General features: G+C 32.1%; 3 protein-coding genes across 5 annotated transcripts; 2 read left to right on the forward strand and 1 right to left on the reverse strand.

Moving 5' to 3' along the window:
- Nucleotides 1–5,090: 5,090 nt before the first annotated feature.
- Nucleotides 5,091–10,358, forward strand: LOC108469780 (serine/threonine-protein phosphatase PP2A-2 catalytic subunit-like). 2 transcript variants are annotated; one of them, XM_017770817.2, is made up of 11 exons: nt 5,091–5,431; nt 6,790–6,846; nt 6,958–7,041; nt 7,307–7,378; nt 7,610–7,681; nt 7,914–7,954; nt 8,561–8,627; nt 8,933–9,124; nt 9,220–9,309; nt 9,397–9,504; nt 9,989–10,358. In XM_017770817.2, the coding sequence occupies exons 1-11, from the start codon at nt 5,342–5,344 to the stop codon at nt 10,052–10,054; spliced, it is 939 nt and encodes a 312-aa protein (XP_017626306.1). In that variant the 5' UTR covers nt 5,091–5,341; the 3' UTR covers nt 10,055–10,358. The 2 variants fall into 2 exon arrangements, with proteins under 2 accessions (XP_017626306.1, XP_052887642.1); XM_053031682.1 differs by lacking the exons at nt 8,933–9,124; nt 9,220–9,309; nt 9,397–9,504; nt 9,989–10,358 and adding an exon at nt 8,714–8,752.
- Nucleotides 10,099–13,021, reverse strand: LOC108469779 (uncharacterized). Its single transcript, XM_017770816.2, has 3 exons — nt 12,612–13,021; nt 11,269–11,652; nt 10,099–11,177 (listed from the first exon to the last, which is right to left on the reverse strand). The coding sequence occupies exons 1-3, from the start codon at nt 12,775–12,777 to the stop codon at nt 10,513–10,515; spliced, it is 1,215 nt and encodes a 404-aa protein (XP_017626305.1). The 5' UTR covers nt 12,778–13,021; the 3' UTR covers nt 10,099–10,512.
- Nucleotides 13,022–13,880: 859 nt separating this feature from the next.
- On the forward strand, nt 13,881–18,315 carry LOC108468008 (transcription initiation factor TFIID subunit 7). 2 transcript variants are annotated; one of them, XM_017768854.2, is made up of 7 exons: nt 13,881–14,058; nt 14,162–14,211; nt 15,392–15,511; nt 16,270–16,403; nt 16,497–16,616; nt 17,123–17,192; nt 17,765–18,315. In XM_017768854.2, exons 3-7 carry the CDS (start codon nt 15,397–15,399, stop codon nt 17,926–17,928), a joined length of 603 nt encoding a protein of 200 aa, XP_017624343.1. In that variant the 5' UTR covers nt 13,881–14,058; nt 14,162–14,211; nt 15,392–15,396; the 3' UTR covers nt 17,929–18,315. The 2 variants fall into 2 exon arrangements, with proteins under 2 accessions (XP_017624343.1, XP_017624342.1); XM_017768853.2 differs by having other exon boundaries at nt 15,395–15,511.

The following is an 18,315-nucleotide window of genomic DNA, read 5'->3' on the forward strand; positions in this document are numbered from 1 at the left end:
TTTCCGTCTTTTCATTTTCAGAATACGTAATATACCATTTAATATATGAGTTTAACAATTTTTTTTTCTAATATGGTATTTTTTCTTTATCAAATTTGGTACTTGTATTGGGCAAAAGTAGGGGTGCTCAAATTTCAGTCAAAATTAAATTAAACGACCGAATTGATGGTTAAACGATCTAATTTGATCGGAAGTTGGTTAATGATTTTTTAGAAGTTTGGTTATCGGTTAATTCGGTTCAAAATCTAATAATTAACAAAATTAATCGAACTTTTAATTCGGATAATTCGATTAAATGAACATTATCAATTTATTTATTTTTATATATTTTATACTTGTTTTAACCAAAAAGTAAATAAAAAAAACATATAAATTTCGGTTAACCGACCGAATTAACCGAAACATTTCAATTCAATTAATTTTTTTAAAATTTGATTCGGTTAACGATTAAATGATTAAAAAGTTTGGTTAATTCGGTTAATATTAGTCCGATTCAATTAACCATTTGAACACCCTTAGGCAAAAGTTATACATTTTGGCACCTTTAAGTAATGATATTAATTTTTTCGTGTTTAATTAAGGTTTGAGGTTGATTTGATGAAAGTTGATTACTAATATTATTAGGTTCGGTTTTCATGATTTTGTTAATAGAATAAGATTAGTATTAAGTATAAATCTATTTAATTTGTTAAATGTAGTATGAAGACTGTGATTTTTTTCCCGAGTTTTAGAGTTTATTTTATAAAAGTTAATTGCTAATATTATTAAAAAATTATGAATTTTCATCAAAATCAACTCTTAAACCCGAATTAAACACTAAAAAATTAACACGATTGCTTTGAAGTACCATAATGTATAACTTTTGCCAAATTTAAATACCACGTTGAACAAAAATAAATACAGATACCACATTAGGAAAAAAATTCCAGATATCAATACATTTTATAAAAATTAAAAAAATCTAATTGGATAACACTGTTAAACCTTATTGTTAACATGAAAAATCAACAAATTAACAGTTTATATCTAAAAAATTAACAAAAAGTAATTATCTAAAACAATTTATATACAATAAAACAGCGAAAATAGACACTTCAAGTTGATTTATTTACCAATAATTGAACTAATTTCTCAGTTTTCATAAAGTAAAAATGATAAACTAAAGTAAATGGACTAAATTTTTAAAATTGGTAAATTCGAGGGATGGAATTGAGAAATAAACCATTTGTATTTTTATAAGCTGAGTGGGGCACTCTCTTTTATCCGTGCAAACTGTTGCAACTTTAAAGGAAATGAATGGGACCCACAGGGATAAATTGGTTGGGTCGGGTCAAATTCAGAGGTCCTTAAAATTTTCAACTAACAGGTTTGTGGCGGGTCTTTCCGTCCGCCAAAACTTTTTGTTTGATTTTTAAGACGTTCAAATTTTTCCGTAATAAATTTATGATTTGGTTACTCGATTTTAAAAATTTATAAAATATTATTTTAATAAATTTAAAGTTTTCATTTAAATTATTAGATTGTTAAAACAGTTATTGTATGGTATTTCTTGTTTATATTGCTTGCATCAATCGAGATATCTCTTTTCGTTTTTCTTCTACAATTTAATTTTTTATTTCACGAATCAACTTTAATCGTCGCGAATCTGAACAATTTATTCCTTCAATTTCGTCAATGGCCGCTGGATTAACTTTAGAAAATTTAACAACCTAATAATTTAAATAAAAACTTTTAAATAGTTCGATAACTTAAATGAAAATATTCAAGTAGTTCAGTGACTATTTTGTAATTTTTTTAAAATTAAGTGATCAAAATGTAAGCTTACTATTAATTTCATATTTTGAAATAAAAGTAAATTTGATTTGGATTTAAGAGAAGAATTTTGATGGCATTGAAAATTGGACTTGTATTTTTAAATTCGGAAGTAGAATGATTAAATTCTAAATATATAAAAAGTACATAGACTTAGAAGATATATTAACTTGTTCTTAATTTGTTTTCACTTGTGTAAAGTACGACAATGAGTCGAACATTTGTAACTTTACTAAAATTTGAATTCAATTTTATTTATCATTCACATTAAATTTATGTATTATTATCTGAATCCAAATTAATTAATTTATACGTCAGACATACGCAAAATATTTGCATTTAGTAAGAACGATTTTTTAAAATAAAATTTAAAGAGTAAAACAGATAATGAATTCGAATCTAAACCCAAATTTATTATCTGGAAAAGTAAAGTAAATTTGGATACTGGTTATATGAATTTCCTATCTATAAAGTAGAGTGGATTCTAATAATGGATATATGAGTTCGCGTTTAGCCTTATATTATTTTCATAATTAAATTGAACTGACTAGAGTATTGGTTCGAAATAAGGAGTCAAACCGGTTAACAGGCTAACCTGTCGAATAAAAAATTGAACTTATTTTTTTTTATTCTTTAAAACTGTTTAGTTAATTGAACAGGTTGTACCGATTAAATCTGTTGAATTAAAAAACCAATTATCTGACTAGTCTAACTACATGTTCGGTTCTAAAAACCTTGCAGCCATAGCATGTATAATGGAAACAAGGTGGTCGTTGGTAATTAACAAACAAATAACTACAAGAAGAAAAGTCCACGTTAGAGGGATTTGAAAATTGGTCCCTAATCTAGCAAGCATATCAACATATCGATTATCCTTACTGAATGTGTGCTCCGAAATTGGAAAATTTGCCATTAATTTAATATAGGGAAAATTATGCTTTGCCCCTCTCCCCGGACAAAAAACAAAATATATTTAGTCGTTTCAGAAAATCATAAATCAATACATGATAAAATCTAATTTGATATCTCAAAATTTTATAATTTAATTTTGGCCCCTTTAAAAAATATTGAATTTATCCCTGATTAGAAATATGTTGATAAGCCTCAACTACCGATTCTCATTTGTTATCCCGAATGGTTGCCATAGAACCCACTGTTTATATTTCGTATTAAATCTGGGTATTATTATCTAAATCAAAATCAATTAAATCATATAGTATATTTAAGTACACAAAATATATGCATTCAATAATAATAAACTTTTTAAAATGAATTTAAACCCGAACAAGAGTTCATTAATTACAAAAGTGAAGTGGTTTCGAATATCCATTATCTGAATTCGAATCTACTATACGAAAAAGTAAAGTAAATCATGATATTATCTAAACCTTGGATCCCTCGTATAAGCTCCCTTGGGCATGATGCTTTGTTACTTCCACTCATTTCGACACATACCAAGGTTTTACCCATGCATTTTTTTAACTCTTGTATCATGTCAAATTCTATATGGTTTTATATAAATTTTATATAGTTTTGCCAAAAAAAAATTAATATTGTGTATTGTATTGTGTAATATTTAAGATGGATTTCAACATGGACATTTTGATATTCATTATCTAATTTCGTTTTATTTTCTAATTGGTTGGTGTCAGAAATTCAATCATGTCATTAAAATTTTGTTTTATTTATGCGACGTGAATTATCATAAGACCTGATCATGAGTTGGGTCACTTACTCTGGTTTGTCTGAAAAATGAAAGAGTTTGGACAAAAAATAATACTCATTTTCTAAACGGGTCGAGCCTCGAGTAGGATTTTTTAGCCTAGCCTAACTTGACCCGAATACACGCCTATACTTTCTCTTTCTTTTTTCTCCGTCGAATCAACCCTATTCTCCATAAAACCAATTTCTAAATCCTTAACAAGTAACAACCCTAATTTCTAACAGCCTAGAAAATGAACCTAAAATTTTGTTTTGGCTCAACCCGAACCCAACCCGACATATAATCAAGTCTAACCATCATCATCTTTAGTAGTTGTTTGTACATCTTATGATATTATGCTCCCAAAGAGAGAACGCAAATTCAAATATTAGAGACGACAATATTAGGAGAGACTGTCACGAACCTAGAATATAAACCGTAAAATGAACGTGAAGAATAAAAAAAAAATCCCTATAAAATTGTTTAGTGAATTAATTATATAATTAAATTATTCAAAACAAATATATATTATTATTTAATTATGTCTACTAACTTTAAATTAAATTTATCCATTATCATTTAATTATCTTTACCAGCTTTAAATTTCTGGTTGAGTGAGTCAGTGTCATGACTTAACCGAACACAAACTTAATTGGAAAAATAATTGAAATACCCTTTTATATACAATTTTTTTTTAAAACATATACATATATATATATATATATTAATTATCTCTGTTAACTTTAAATCCATGAGTAAATTAGTGTTATGAGTTAACCGAACTCGATTAGAGAAATAATTAAAATACCATTTTATATAAAAAATCAAATTTACCACTTAAGCTTTATTTTGATTTTAATATAATTTTTAAATAAATTTACAACAAAAATTTTCCACCCACATCGTTATATTTTTACTTGCCAGGATGTTATTATTTTTTACGCAGTAATTTTACACCCTTTTATATATTTTTGTACAATTAATATTTTAATGATTTAACTGTTGAATTTATAATATAATTATACTTGTCATGCATGTAAATTTTGAACCGATTCGATATCTCCATCATACATATCTAAAATATTGTATATATTAATATTTATTGAATGGTTAAAGGTTTTATATAAAATAAATAATTAAAAATTAATTTATGTTAAATTTGATGTGCATGATCTATAATGATAATGTTAAAAGATACATGAGTCTTGACCCTCTAAAATAAAAAATTATTATTTGGATTTAGATGGGCGGTGGGTTGTAATGCAAGACGTTTAAGCTTATTTTTTTGTCTCATGCTATAATATCATCTAATCTCACCGTCATCATTGTTTTTACACTAACTGTAGATAAACGCACTGCCTATCCGCACTCCACCTCAAATAATTAATTTAATGGTAAAAATACACTATGGTTCTTAAAGATGAAAAATTTTCTATATAATCTCTTTAAAATTTTAAAATAATAAACATATATAAAGATAAAATTACAGTTTTAAACCCTTTTAAAATTGTAAAATTTAATTTTAACCCTTGAAAGATAAGATAATTTTGGGTTTTGTCCTATGATTTATATGAATAAATGTATAGAAATAATAATTAAACCCTATGATAAAAGTATTGTAATAAACAAAAAGGAGAGAAAAGGCTTCATCTCTCTCTTCACCAAAGCATTGGGCTCTTCACCAACGCTTCGTTTTCATTTCATTTCCCTTTTTTTTAACTTTTTTTCTCTCCACTAAACTAAAAAATCTCTTTGAAATTTTATAATTTTGGGGGAAATTTTCGTAATCTAGGGTTAGGATTTTTAAATAAAAAAGAGAAAGAAAACATGACGTCTTCGGTGGATTCAAACTCACATGGAAACCTAGACGAGCAGATTTCGCAGTTGATGCAGTGCAAGCCCTTATCGGAGCAAGAGGTTTTTTTTTTAAATTTTTTTTCAAAAAATTTCAATTCTTAATTAGTTGAAAACGGATCTGTTTGGAGTTTATAGATTTACGGCTTGATCTGGGCCTTTTGCTTTTCCCACCGATCCAATTTTTTTTTTTCTTGTGTATTTTTTCTGGATATTGGATCAGATCTAGTTTATTTGCTGGAGCCTTTTTAAGGAAAAGAAAGATATGATATTTATGGATTCAAATTTTGATTTGCTTAAAAAAAAAAAACTGATCCATCATGTTTGTGCATTTTATTGCTTGGTTTCATTTTCATAAACGGAAGTACATGAAATTGGAGGTTTAGTAGTAGTGATAGTAAGTTGATTTTTCTTGCTTGCTTTCATTTCCCTGGGAATATATTCGTCCTGGAAATTGGAGGTTTGGACGTTTAGTAGTAGCAATAGCCATTGACAATTTGGCTAAAGATATTGATTATTGAGAATTGGGCAATATTCTTAGAGTGTAGAAATGTTCTTAAATTTCTTTTTAAACTTCGCGAAGTTAGTGGTGTTTAGCCGTCTCTTTTGATGTACTTGGTTACCACAAGTTGTGCTTCTTTTTGTAAGGATTTTACACAAAAACCTTTGGTTATCTATCCCCAAAAGTACCCTAGGAGCAACAATTGAATTGTTATAAATCTATTTATTGTTTTTAAGAGTTAAGTTGCATGTTTAGGGGCCAGGGAACTGAACTGATCTAGCAAAAGCAAACCTTTCTTGACCCACATTCTTGTTCTGCCTATGCATATACTTCGATAGGCAACAGATGTATGCTTGTAGGCTTTTTTTTTTTTTTTTGTTTATCTTTATGTCGGATGCATTTTCAATCAAGAAAAGAAGAAAACTAATGTGTCCTTTTCAAGATCAACTTACTGTCTTTTTATAACTCTCCATGGTGATGGAAATGTAGGAAACTTCATGCTAGAGTGTAATAATGTTAGTAATGCTTGGTCTTCTTAATATATTTGGCAATGAATTGGAGTTAACAATTCAAAGTTTGCTACGAGAATTATTGGTTTTGAAGTCATTAAGACTATTTCTTTGAAATCGTCATGTTTATTTATTTTATTTTATATTTTTAAAATTTTGTAGAAATTAGCAACCTTTTTTTGCAAGGACAGGTATTTTCTTTATCCCTAAGTTTGAGTGTGCCTTGCATCTTCAAGTTGCCTAATTTTGTTTACATTCTTTATACCTGTCAATGTGATTATTTATGGCTTGCTAGGACTCATTGTTGTTCATCCCTCCTTTTAAATGATAACCAATTTTCTTTTTGATTTTTTCATAGACTTTTGAAGTTATTGTTACCTGATCTCGTTCTGGATATCTTTATGAATTAGGTTAGGGTATTATGTGATAAGGCTAAGGAGATACTGATGGATGAAAGCAATGTTCAGGTGTGCCTTATCATCCATTGCCTCTGTCAACACACTTTTATTTTGTTTCCATTAGTCCATGGTTGATAGACTGATTATGACTTGAATGTTTTTGTGTTTGGTGCAACACAGCCTGTGAAAAGTCCTGTTACAATATGCGGTGATATTCATGGGCAATTTCATGATCTTGCAGAGCTTTTTCGAATTGGGGGGAAGGTAATTTTTCTGGTTCAGGTTGCAATTTTCTGTTCCAAATGTGATGCTGACTGTGATGAACTCTTTGAGATGCATGCAGTATTTTGTTCTCTGTCTAGTCTTCAGCAAACATTCATAAATCACAGTTACAGCTATCATGCACATCCATTTATTATTCTGTGCAGTAGATTTTCATATTTGTGGGATGGGGTTAGATGGAATGTTTCATTTATTTTTTATTTGTTTATTTTTAATATTTAGTTTTTGCTGCAAATTTTCTGTTCAGTGTCCAGATACAAATTACTTGTTCATGGGAGATTATGTTGATCGTGGTTACTATTCAGTTGAAACTGTAACAGTAAGTATGAGTTTCTATCTTTCATTTTCAGCTTTTTAGATGTTTCACCTGGACTGTTTTAGTTTTTCTTTTTCCTGGTTATGTTCTTTTTACTAGTAATAGTTCTTCTATATATGAAACCTGAACATTACAACCTTTTTCCTGGTTATGTTCATATTCACCTTAATTAGTTTCAATTATGTTCAGTTGTGGTTGCAACTCATGATTTGCTTGTGATTGACTTTTGTTCAGCTCTTGGTAGCTCTCAAAGTGCGTTACCCCCAACGGATAACTATTCTGAGGGGAAATCATGAGAGCCGTCAGGTATGCTTTGTTCCTAAATGATTCTTCATGATGTATGTTTCAGTCCTGAACTTTGCTTGTTAGAGCTTACTAAGCAAGAATAATTTGTCAGTGTTCTTGTTATAAGCTGTAATGCATATAGGAAAAACATGAATTGTCATTATCATTTTTCATTTTTCTTTGCAACTTATTTATCCAGTTGATTTTTTTTTCGTTTTAATTTTCCCATAATTGGTTTATGTTGAAAATGCAGATTACTCAAGTGTATGGGTTTTATGATGAGTGCCTAAGGAAGTGAGTATCTTATAATCTCTATATAGGCTTATTGCCAATGCAGAAATGCATTCATTGTGAAAGTTTAGATTGCGGTTGGGCTTTCTTTATTTCGACTATAAACTATTATTGCTGGTGATCTTTCCTCCCTGTTCTATCTTTCCATCAATAATACAAGGTTTCTGAAGGTCATGTTTTGTTGTTCGTTTGCAGTTTTGATGCATGATCCTTTTCTGGCAAACAGATGAAACAAAGAGAATAGGTTTAGGATAGGGACAGGTTGATGTGGATTTTTTTAAATTAGTAGTTTGATTTTGATGTATGACAATGTTTCAATAGCTACCGGATTTTTCCTTTTTAACACAAACGACTTTTCACGTAAGCTTTGTTAGGGTGGCATGTCGTGTATATTTCTTGATGACACAAATGGGCAATGAACTAGTTTAAAAACAATTACATAGTTAAAATAGCCTGGGACTACATTCTCTGTTACACTAGGGTATATATATACACTGGTCCCATTACATATGTAAATTGTTTTCTATTGACTGTTTGGATTAGTAAGCTTCTATTTAGTTAATTTTTTTGGTCTTTCTTTGAAGATAATTTTTGCTTTTCCATCTTCAGGTACGGCAGTGCCAACGTTTGGAAGATCTTCACTGATCTGTTTGATTATTTTCCACTAACAGCATTGGTTAGTATAATTTAATTATTTACAGTTTGATGTTGTTTCGAATGACCTTTCAGTAAAGTTCTATGTTGTTGGTTGCTCAAAATTAGGATATTAGGATGTGCTTTCAGTAATTATACACTCAGTACCACGTTCATCACCGGTTGATTGTTTTACTTCCACAATGTTTTCAATGAGGTGCACAAATTTTAAACAGTGATTCTTTGTTATGCATCATTCTCGATGAAGTACCTTTGTCCGGCACGGAGGTCCAGCCCTCATCGTTTTTGTTAATGGTTCTTAGCTGCTGACTTTCTGCTGTTTTGAAGGTTGAATCTGAAATTTTCTGTCTCCATGGTGGGTTATCTCCATCCATTGAAACACTGGATAACATACGTAACTTTGACCGTGTTCAAGAAGTTCCTCATGAGGGTCCTATGTGTGATCTTTTGTGGTCTGACCCTGATGATCGGTGTGGATGGGGCATTTCACCTAGGGGTGCCGGATATACCTTTGGCCAAGTATGTATATATATATTTTTTTGCTTTCCTTTTTTTCAGTTTTTGTTCCTATATTTCTCGAAAATGGTCAAAGGTAACCTATATGTTATGTTCAGGACATATCCGAGCAATTTAACCATACAAACAGTTTGAAGCTGATTGCTAGGGCTCATCAGCTGGTCATGGAAGGATACAATTGGGGTCATGTAAGTACTTACCCTATTTAGATGCTTTGGCCAGAAAATTCGAGTTCTAATATGAGATTCGTGCAACTGATATCGTTTCTTCCACAGGAACAAAAGGTTGTTACTATATTCAGTGCGCCAAATTATTGCTATCGATGTGGAAACATGGCCTCCATCTTGGAAGTAGACGATTGCCAGGGTCATACATTCATTCAGGTGAGCTATTCTCTTTGTACTCGTGCCACTCTGCATGCAAGATCGGAGCTGTTTCCATTGTGTATGTATAAATGGTTAAAGTACTATAGGGACCGGATCAAATTAGTTCCTCTATTATTAAATGGATCAATTTTGTCTCTATACTATTGAAAAGAATCAAATAAGTCCAAATTGTAATAAAGTTAGCCTTTTAACCTTATAAAAATGTCTTAAAAATATATTTTTTCAATTGCAGTTTAATTTCAAAGAAAAGATTTTATTTACACAGTAAATGATATTTTTAAACAATAAGTGTTAATTACAATTTGTGCTTATTTGGGTTTTTTTTTTTTTTAATAGTAGAGGGACTAAATTAATCCATTTAATGGTAGGGGGACTAATTTGATTAGGTTCCTGTAATAGAGGGACCTCTCAGGTACATTACCATATATACTCTTTTACTATATACATATATAATCATTTAAGAACTATTCTGTTCATACAGTTTGAGCCGGCTCCAAGGAGAGGAGAGCCGGATGTGACCCGGAGGACACCTGACTACTTCCTATAAAAACAAACCGGCATTTAATCAACGAGTCTCCAGCGATTGGTCCCTGTCAATGGGCTTTTCCGGGCGGTTGGGTGGCAGCAAAGCCATTGTATAAGGCTGATCACACTGATGAGAATCCATGGCAGAAGAAAGGATCACCGCAAGAGCTGGTAACACAAGCATATGTACCATTTCCAGTAAACAATGAGACAATTTATTTATTTTCCATTGATTTTTAATTTTTGTTTTTTTGAGGCTTGGGAAGATCTGTAGAAGAAAGATGCTGAGAACATTTGCCCTATAATTAATGCTTTTTTTTCGACTATTGAACAGTTCTTAATATCGGACACTAATCCAAGCAATTGCATTTTATCTTCTTTACTAAAAAAAAAAATTATTAAAATTTTCATTCATTTTTAAATGTTTTTTGATTTTGCGTACAATGATTAATTTGACTTCTATGGAATTTTAATCGGGACTCATTTACTCTTTTCAATACCCACACGCAAGGGCTTAAATGCAGCCAAAATGACAGCCAGTTTACATGCAAGAAATCCCATCATTCCGACCAAAAGTTCTTTTGGAGTCAACACAAATGGACCTTCCCCCATGCTGTATTTGATTACTAATGAAGAAACTGCTATAGCTAGTGCAAGACTTGATACCGGACCCTTAAACCGAACCGTTTCATCTTTTGGGTTGCTGGATATTAATTCCGAAGCTGGTAAACCATCAACAGACCGTTGTAATAGCAACAAATAAAGAAAACCGATGATCCCACCAAGTAAGAATGCAAAAGCAGAACTTTCCCCGATCGAGAAAGATGCAAACGATGCACCGGAAAGTATAAGAACGGCATCATAAAGTAACAAAGAGAACTTCAAATCTGCATATTCCTTCATACTTTGTTCTTTAGATACCTTGTCACTCAAGGGTGAAGTTGGTTGAGAAAAGTCCTCGTTTTCTGATAACTTGGAAACGAGACAAGGTCTTAGTTCTACCATGGACTCATCACCACCCTCTCCGAGCAAGATATCGTCAACTTCAAAGTCGTATTTAGCACCAATATGTTCAAAGTTTCCCCCCGAGGAAGATCGAGATGGATTAAGGATGACCAGGCTGACACCTCCTAATCTCCATTGACCTGAGAAACAAGAAAGACGAGCATTTAAATTTTCTGATTGCACTTGCATGAATCAAGGTCTTAAAACTAAAAATTCTTATTCAACGCTAACCTGATTCAATACCGATCCAAAGAGCTTGAACTTTCCCCAATTCCGACCCCTCGAAGACAAATTCATCGATGGAACCTCTTTGGAAATGGAGAGTTTCAGGCACCACCGTGTTCTCCAATTCCATAGAATGTTCACTTAACAAATATGCCGGTATTCTCTTTAATATTGAGTCTCCTTTCTCATCAATCAAACACAAGAGTATTCCGGCATTTATATTACTCAAACTCGAGCCGTACATGTTACTTGTTTGCAGCCTAACTTTGTACAAAGTCCGAGCTCCATCCAAGCCGGTTGATGGAAAGATAGTTTCTTTCAAGGCTTCGGTACAGATTTTCGGTTCCGTGGACGGAAAAAGCCGTGAAGGTTTTGCAAAACCCTGAAAATCTGGTGTAGAGATATGAGTACTACATCAAACTCTCCAATAAATCTCAATCAATTTATCTTCTTATGGTAATATTCTAAGCGCCTAAAACACACACGAGGATAGATTCACTTACACTACTATAAGATTAACTTTAGTTTTACAAAATTACACAATTTTTTATACAATTTATATGTATTTAATTCGATCATGTTCTATTCATGTAGATCATTCTTGTTTAACTATTTATTTTAAAAAAATTCAATGGTTAAATACATATGATAGAAATATTGAATCTGTTAGGGGAGACCAGACTCTATTCGGAGAAGTCTTTCAACTGTTGTCTGCTTGGACCTGACAGACCCCTCAATAGGTTCAGCCGAGGTTTTTTCTCCATACTAGGTCAAGAGATCGAGATTGAGGTGGGGTTTGCAGAGCGGGAGCATCTCCTTGAGTCTGGCTGTGCCAAGTGGTAGGTGACAGGCACCCAGGGCCTGATACAACAAGACACTGAACGAAGTTGGTAGATAAAACCCCGGCTTGACCTAAAGACAATACCGAGCTGTTTGGAGCCCCCTCAACAGATCAAATAGGATTTTTTTTCTCCCGATTACATCTATAGAACAGGCTTGAGGTGGGGTTCACAGAGCGAGAGGGTCTCATCAAATCAAGTCATGTCAAGTGGTAGGTGACCTGTCACGCAAGGCCGATACCACGAGGTGCTCCGGTTCTCAATGAAGATGATAGATAAAACCTCAACTCAACTCGAAGATAATACTAACATGTTAAGGAATTTTAAATCAACAACACTTTGAAAACTTCTTCGAAAAAATTTCGGACTCTTCGCAACAGAATCAATATAAAAGTTTTAAGTACATGGAGAGTGAAATTATATGGCTAAAGCTAAAAGCTGTTTTGTTAATCCTATACAAACTTATATATATATATATATATAAAGAGCAGATAAGTTTAAAGAAAGTACCTTGAAAATCAGATTTCTTGTAAGAAGAGATGAACCCAAAGCGAAAACGAGCAGCAGCTTGCAAGTGAAACAATCTTCTTGAATGAATTATTGGTGTAATTCTAAAGGGATTCTTTTGATTCGTTGCAGAGATTGTGTGAGTTACGGAAACCGACTCCATGGCCATTACCAGCGTGTCTCCCCCTCTCCCCAACTTTCTTCCCAAACCAGAAAATTTTATCAGCACATCGTATCGACCGTGGGCCTATTGCGGTTAGATTGGCCATGATTTGAACTAGGCCTAACTCCAATAATCATCAGCCACCATGATTTTCCTTTGCAAGCCCGATTTGGATTTCGCAATTTCCAGCCCTATTTTACGCAAAGCTCGATCCTTATCAATGTTTTTTTAACTGAATCCATGGTTGGATGGGTCGGGTTATTGACTTTCGGTTAAATTGATTCTTCTAATTTAATTAAATAAATTATTATAAATTAATTATAAATTAAGAAAATAGGTTAAATTAGTTTGTATAGATTCGTGAGTGAATTGGTTAAATATCTTTCTCTCGACCATTATGTCGACTGATTTTTGATCTAGTCGGTCTCGACCATTACGTCGATTGACTTTTAATCTGGACTGTCTAATTTGATTCTATAATTTTTAAACTTCAAAATATTTTAATTTAGTTTTGAAGTCTTCTAAAGTTTTATTAATTTACTATTTGGTCACTAAACTTAAAATTTTAATACTCAATATCATTAAATTATTAGTAATTTTATGTTTTGATCACTTAATTTTAAAAAATTATAAAATAATTACTGAATTATTCAAAACTTTCATTCAAGTTATAAAACTATTCAAATATTTTTATTTAAATATTGGGTCATCAAGTTTTATTTTATTTTTATAAAAACAAGTCTGGTTTGTGAGCTTCAAGTGCCGATTTGACGGTAAATGTTGGAGATTAGAGAAAAAAGTTATTTGTATTTTGGGTCGTAGAATCATACTGTTTAAAGTTATTTCATAAAAGAAAATTTAATCGTAGAAGAGAACGGGAATGACAATTTTCGATTAGTTTAGATAATGTGAACATATAAAGTAATGCAACAATAATTTTAACATTATAACGACTTAAATGCAAACTATCAAATAATTTAATTACCATTTTATAACTTTCTGAAGTTAAATAACTAAAACGTAAATTTACGAATAGTTTAGTGACTTTATTTACTGTTTACCCTTATTTTATTTATATCAAACTATTTAAATTTATTAAAAAAGTTAGTAACATAATCAAATTTCTATAAATACTGGTTTCGCAATTCTTCTCGCTGTTTCTTTAATTTTTTTTAGCTTTCTCTTAAATTCAAAACCATATTTCTTTAAATTTATAGGTTCCTGAATCCGGTTTTGCTTACTGGATTTTCAACCCTTCGTCGCTTAAATTTGATATTTTGCTTCTGGGTATTGCTCGTTTCTGTTAAATTCAGAGGCTTTTTGGGTTTTTTTTTTTTAGAATATTAATCATATAAAAACGTTTCTCTCTTTGGGTGTTTTCATCGAACAGGTGGTGAGAAATTGCTTGTACAAGCTTCACCATTCTCTTTGATTGATTAGGTATTTCAAACTTTGCTTTAATCTTTATGATTTTTAGTGTTTATAAGTTAGTCATCAATTGCCTGTTGTATACTTTATTGTTCGTGTAAACTGTTTATAATTTGATATTCAAGTGGTTTCCCATAATTATTTGCCTCAATCAATTAGACAATTTGCATTGAAGAATGCAGTTTTGGTGCTTTTTTAATCATTGGAAATGCCTGATATTGTTGTGGAACTATGATCAGAAAAATTAGAATTTTTTATTTGATTTTATGTTTGTAATCTGGTAACTAATTCATAGTTTCTCATAGAGAGGCTTATTTTTGTTGAGTAGTATCCGATATGGAATGTTTATTTTGCATTTCAGCTGATATAATTAATCCTAGTTTGGTTGTTTTAGGGTTTGTTTGTCTATGTAAAGTCTCTAGATAGGCGGTTAAAGTACCATGGTAGCCTACAATCAGATTGCATTTTGCCCTGTTTACTCAAGAAATTAGCAAATTACTCCTGTACATTAGGCTAAAGAGCAAACTGATCATTTCTATTAAAAATTTCATTTATTTCTACTGTTAAAAGCTAGCATGCCACATGTAACTCATTCTAACTTACAAGTACTAGTTTTTAACATTAGAATGAAAGGAATTTTTAACAAAAGTATCAGTTTGCTTTTTTATCTAGCGTACAAGGATTAATTTTCTCATTTTTTGACATGGTGCAAAATGTAATCTGACTGATAGTACTAGGGCTGGTACTTTTACCCTAGATAGGCTTATGCCATAGACAAACCCAAGATATAAAACTCAGGTTTAAGACTCGAGTCAAGGGTCGGAGCAGTTTCTGTTTCTTGATTTAAAGATGATACTAAAATGGATGATTAATGACCTTCATTGGCGAAGGAAGCAAATGGACTTACAGAAATTTTTGTCTGTCATTTCGGATTTGTAGTATCTTTTTGAAAAGTGAAGGAATGCGGTCTATGATTTTAAGAATTGTTCAAAATCCATTGTTTTAATTTATAGAACTTCCCAAATGATATTGGTTTTGGAGTTGCATGATTAGCTCAGCCATAGTTTGTTATGATTGTATGATATATAAACTACAGGGATTTGTGTTTTGAGGTATTGCATTAGTTTCAAGATTGATGATGGACTTGAAATATGTTAAATCTTTCATATTTCCTATATGTCATTTCATTTAGCAGGCATGGATGAGCAATTCATTCTTAGAGTTCCACCTTCTGTCGCTGAACGCATAAATCGTCTTTTAAGTGAAAACGCTTCATCTTCCGAGGACAAATCACTGGATTTGGAATTTTCTGGTGAGGATTTCACTCAATTTTACATACAAATGTCTGATTAACTCTTGCTGTTGTCTATGTCATAACATTTTATTTTCTTTCTGAACTTATACCAAGTTTGCCGTGAAACTCATTGCTAAGAAGCTTGTGATTCCTATAGTTTAATTTAGCTAAACATCTATGTGGGTAGATAACTTGTACTTTTACTGCTACCATAATCTCTATTTGGGTTTCTTTTTTACTTATATATTAACTGAACCATAAACAACCCCATTGTCTCGTAGTGGCCTAAAGAGTGTATTCCTCACACAAACTTATTACTTTCCTTGGAGAAAATAGGAAAACAGTTGATATTGTTTAGGGGTTATAGGCAGTGGCGAAGCTGTTGGGGGGGGGGGGGGCGGGGAGGCAGGGCAGGGGCCTTGGCTTTCTTGGTTAAATGGGAAATTTTCCATTTAGCCCCTTCCAAGATATAAATCTTTCAAATTAAGTCTTTTAGCTTTTGAATAAATGAAAATTTTGCATTTTTGGCCCCTCCAAAAAAAAATGAACAATGTAATTTAAGCATTTTAACACAATTTTTAACTTTGGCCTCTCCAAAATTTTATAATTTTATCTCAGCCCCCTCAAATAAAATTTCTGAGTTTGCCTCTGATTACACTTTAGGGCTTAGTCTTTATCTTGTAAGATTAAGATGCATTAAGTGATGAATGCTTCCAAGAAGTAAAGACTCTGCATCTATTATATTTGTGAACATTAAGCTTCTCTGTACTTTGCAGAGGATGGACGGACCGGCACATTTGTCATTGGCAATGATCGTTTCCCTGCATCTGTCCTTGATCTACCTTGTGTTGTTGAGTCATACAAAACTTACGACGATAGTGCATTGGTTAAAACAGCTGATGTCGGTCAAGTATGGTACTCGATATTGTTATTTATTTTTACACAATAATGCATGGTTGCTTTACTTCCAATACGATCATATTAACTGTTGTCATTGTTATAGATGATTTTGGTCAGAGAGTCTGGAGAAGCTTCTCCAGATGTGGTGGAATACAGACACGGTCTAACTCCTCCATTGAGGGATGCTCGGAAGCGAAGATTTCGAAGGGAGCCAGATCTAAATGTATCGATATACTTGCTTTTTTCACACAATCTTTTTGTATATGGGTGTGTGTGGGATTAGGAGTGTCCGATACATTGGTTTTCCACTTATCTGAAGAGTCCTCAGAGAGTCATATCTTGGTACATATGGCCAAATATACATAGAGAGTCATATCTCGGTACATACGTCCAAATATGCATAGGACACGGGTGCTTCAATCAAAATGAAGATTTAGAGCAACATAGGTGGAAGTTTTAAAATATAGACATAACTTTTCGTATTATGACTATATATGATAATTTCAATGATTCATTATTCATGTAATTCTTAAAGGGGGAACTGTCAAATGTAAAAGGAGCTACATCCGAATCTCTTATGTGTAGCCACCATATTTTTGCTAAGAACTAAGAAGTGACTAAGCTTTGAGCTCGTCTATCTTGTTTGTGCCGAGTGACTTGATTTCTGTGTAGCTGTTTCTTTGTTTTTCGTTTAGTAGTTTACTGATGCCGATTATGTTATTTTTGCAGCCAGAGCTCGTACAACGTGTTGAAAAGGATTTGGTGAACATCATGTCTGGAGGAACAGTTGAAAATCTCGATATCCTTGATATGAATTTCAGTATTGTTTCTTTAGTTATTATCTTTGGCAACTGCTGGTGAAAGTATCATGGAGGTCCCTGTAGTAGGAGTCAGATTGTATTTTACCTTATTTACTAAAAAAATGAACAAAGTAGTCATTGTATGTTAAATTAAAGAGCAAACTAGTCCTTTTAGTTAAAATTTTCAGCCATTTTTAATGTTAAAAACTGGCGTGGTTGATGGAATAATCAGACAGCTCCACATGGTATCCAGTTTTTAACAGTAGAAATAGATAAAAATTTTAACAAAAGGATCAATTTGTTCTTTGATTTAATGTACAGGACTAATTTGCTCATTCTTTTAGTAGAGGGGGCAAAATGCAATCTGACTCTTAATATAAGGGCCTCCATGGTACTTTTACTGGCAACTGCTGCATTTTTTAAGTCTTGAATTTGTCGCAAATATTATAATTTGGTCCGGTCATTACTAAAATGTTTCCATAAATCATTTTCCTTGGTAGCTATCTTGACTTCTTGATTGTATGATTTGTCTTTTTGATATGGTTGTTTTTATACCTTAATCATGGTTTACATGCTGATGTCAATGGACAAGGTGATGCGGGTGATGAGAACGCTCGTAATGCGAATAAGAAAGCTCCGCCTGCAGCTGCTGCAAAGCCTGAAGTTCCCGATACAGGAGGCAATGCCGGGGAACCTGATGGATCCGATTCTGATGACTCTGATGATTCAATGTGACGTCAAGTTGCATTAATGGTGTATGTGATGACCACCATGGCATCGGCTTTTCCGATATGCTTTCAAAGATTGTCGACAGCTTCAGAAATTCATCAGGTTTTAATGATCGGAGAACCTGTATATACGCGGTCGTAATGTTTTTGCCTCTTCTTTTCAAAATGTTCACTGGACTTGCTTATTGAACCGCAAAGAGCTACAGCATATGCAATGTGTACTACTATTTTTGCTTAATGGTCCACTGATACTGTTTTGGGCTCATTTATATTGATCAAATTCTACTATTAGTCCCTGTATTCCGAGTAAGTTATAGATTTGGTCTCTACACTGTATTTTGATTTGATCAATTTTAATTTCTATATATTTTAAATTGACTTTTAAATTTCAAAA

Source organism: Gossypium arboreum, chromosome 8 (assembly GCF_025698485.1).
Source record: "Gossypium arboreum isolate Shixiya-1 chromosome 8, ASM2569848v2, whole genome shotgun sequence".
NCBI lineage: Eukaryota > Viridiplantae > Streptophyta > Magnoliopsida > Malvales > Malvaceae > Gossypium > Gossypium arboreum.

What these genes read in the sequence shown, in the direction of transcription:
- LOC108469780 (XM_017770817.2), top strand. Translation starts at nt 5,342, where the DNA reads ATGACGTCTTCGGTGGATTCAAACTCACATGGAAACCTAGACGAGCAG. An exon ending in TGGATGAAAGCAATGTTCAG is followed by an intron (nt 6,847 to 6,957) that starts GTGTGCCTTATC and finishes GGTGCAACACAG; the next exon opens with CCTGTGAAAAGTCCTGTTAC. An exon ending in ATTTTCCACTAACAGCATTG is followed by an intron (nt 8,628 to 8,932) that starts GTTAGTATAATT and finishes GCTGTTTTGAAG; the next exon opens with GTTGAATCTGAAATTTTCTG.
- LOC108469779 (XM_017770816.2), bottom strand. Translation starts at nt 12,777, where the DNA reads ATGGCCATGGAGTCGGTTTCCGTAACTCACACAATCTCTGCAACGAAT. An exon ending in CAAGAAATCTGATTTTCAAG is followed by an intron (nt 11,653 to 12,611) that starts GTACTTTCTTTA and finishes TCTCTACACCAG; the next exon opens with ATTTTCAGGGTTTTGCAAAA. An exon ending in TTGGATCGGTATTGAATCAG is followed by an intron (nt 11,178 to 11,268) that starts GTTAGCGTTGAA and finishes CTTGTTTCTCAG; the next exon opens with GTCAATGGAGATTAGGAGGT.
- LOC108468008 (XM_017768854.2), top strand. Translation starts at nt 15,397, where the DNA reads ATGGATGAGCAATTCATTCTTAGAGTTCCACCTTCTGTCGCTGAACGC. An exon ending in ACTGGATTTGGAATTTTCTG is followed by an intron (nt 15,512 to 16,269) that starts GTGAGGATTTCA and finishes TGTACTTTGCAG; the next exon opens with AGGATGGACGGACCGGCACA. An exon ending in AAACAGCTGATGTCGGTCAA is followed by an intron (nt 16,404 to 16,496) that starts GTATGGTACTCG and finishes TCATTGTTATAG; the next exon opens with ATGATTTTGGTCAGAGAGTC.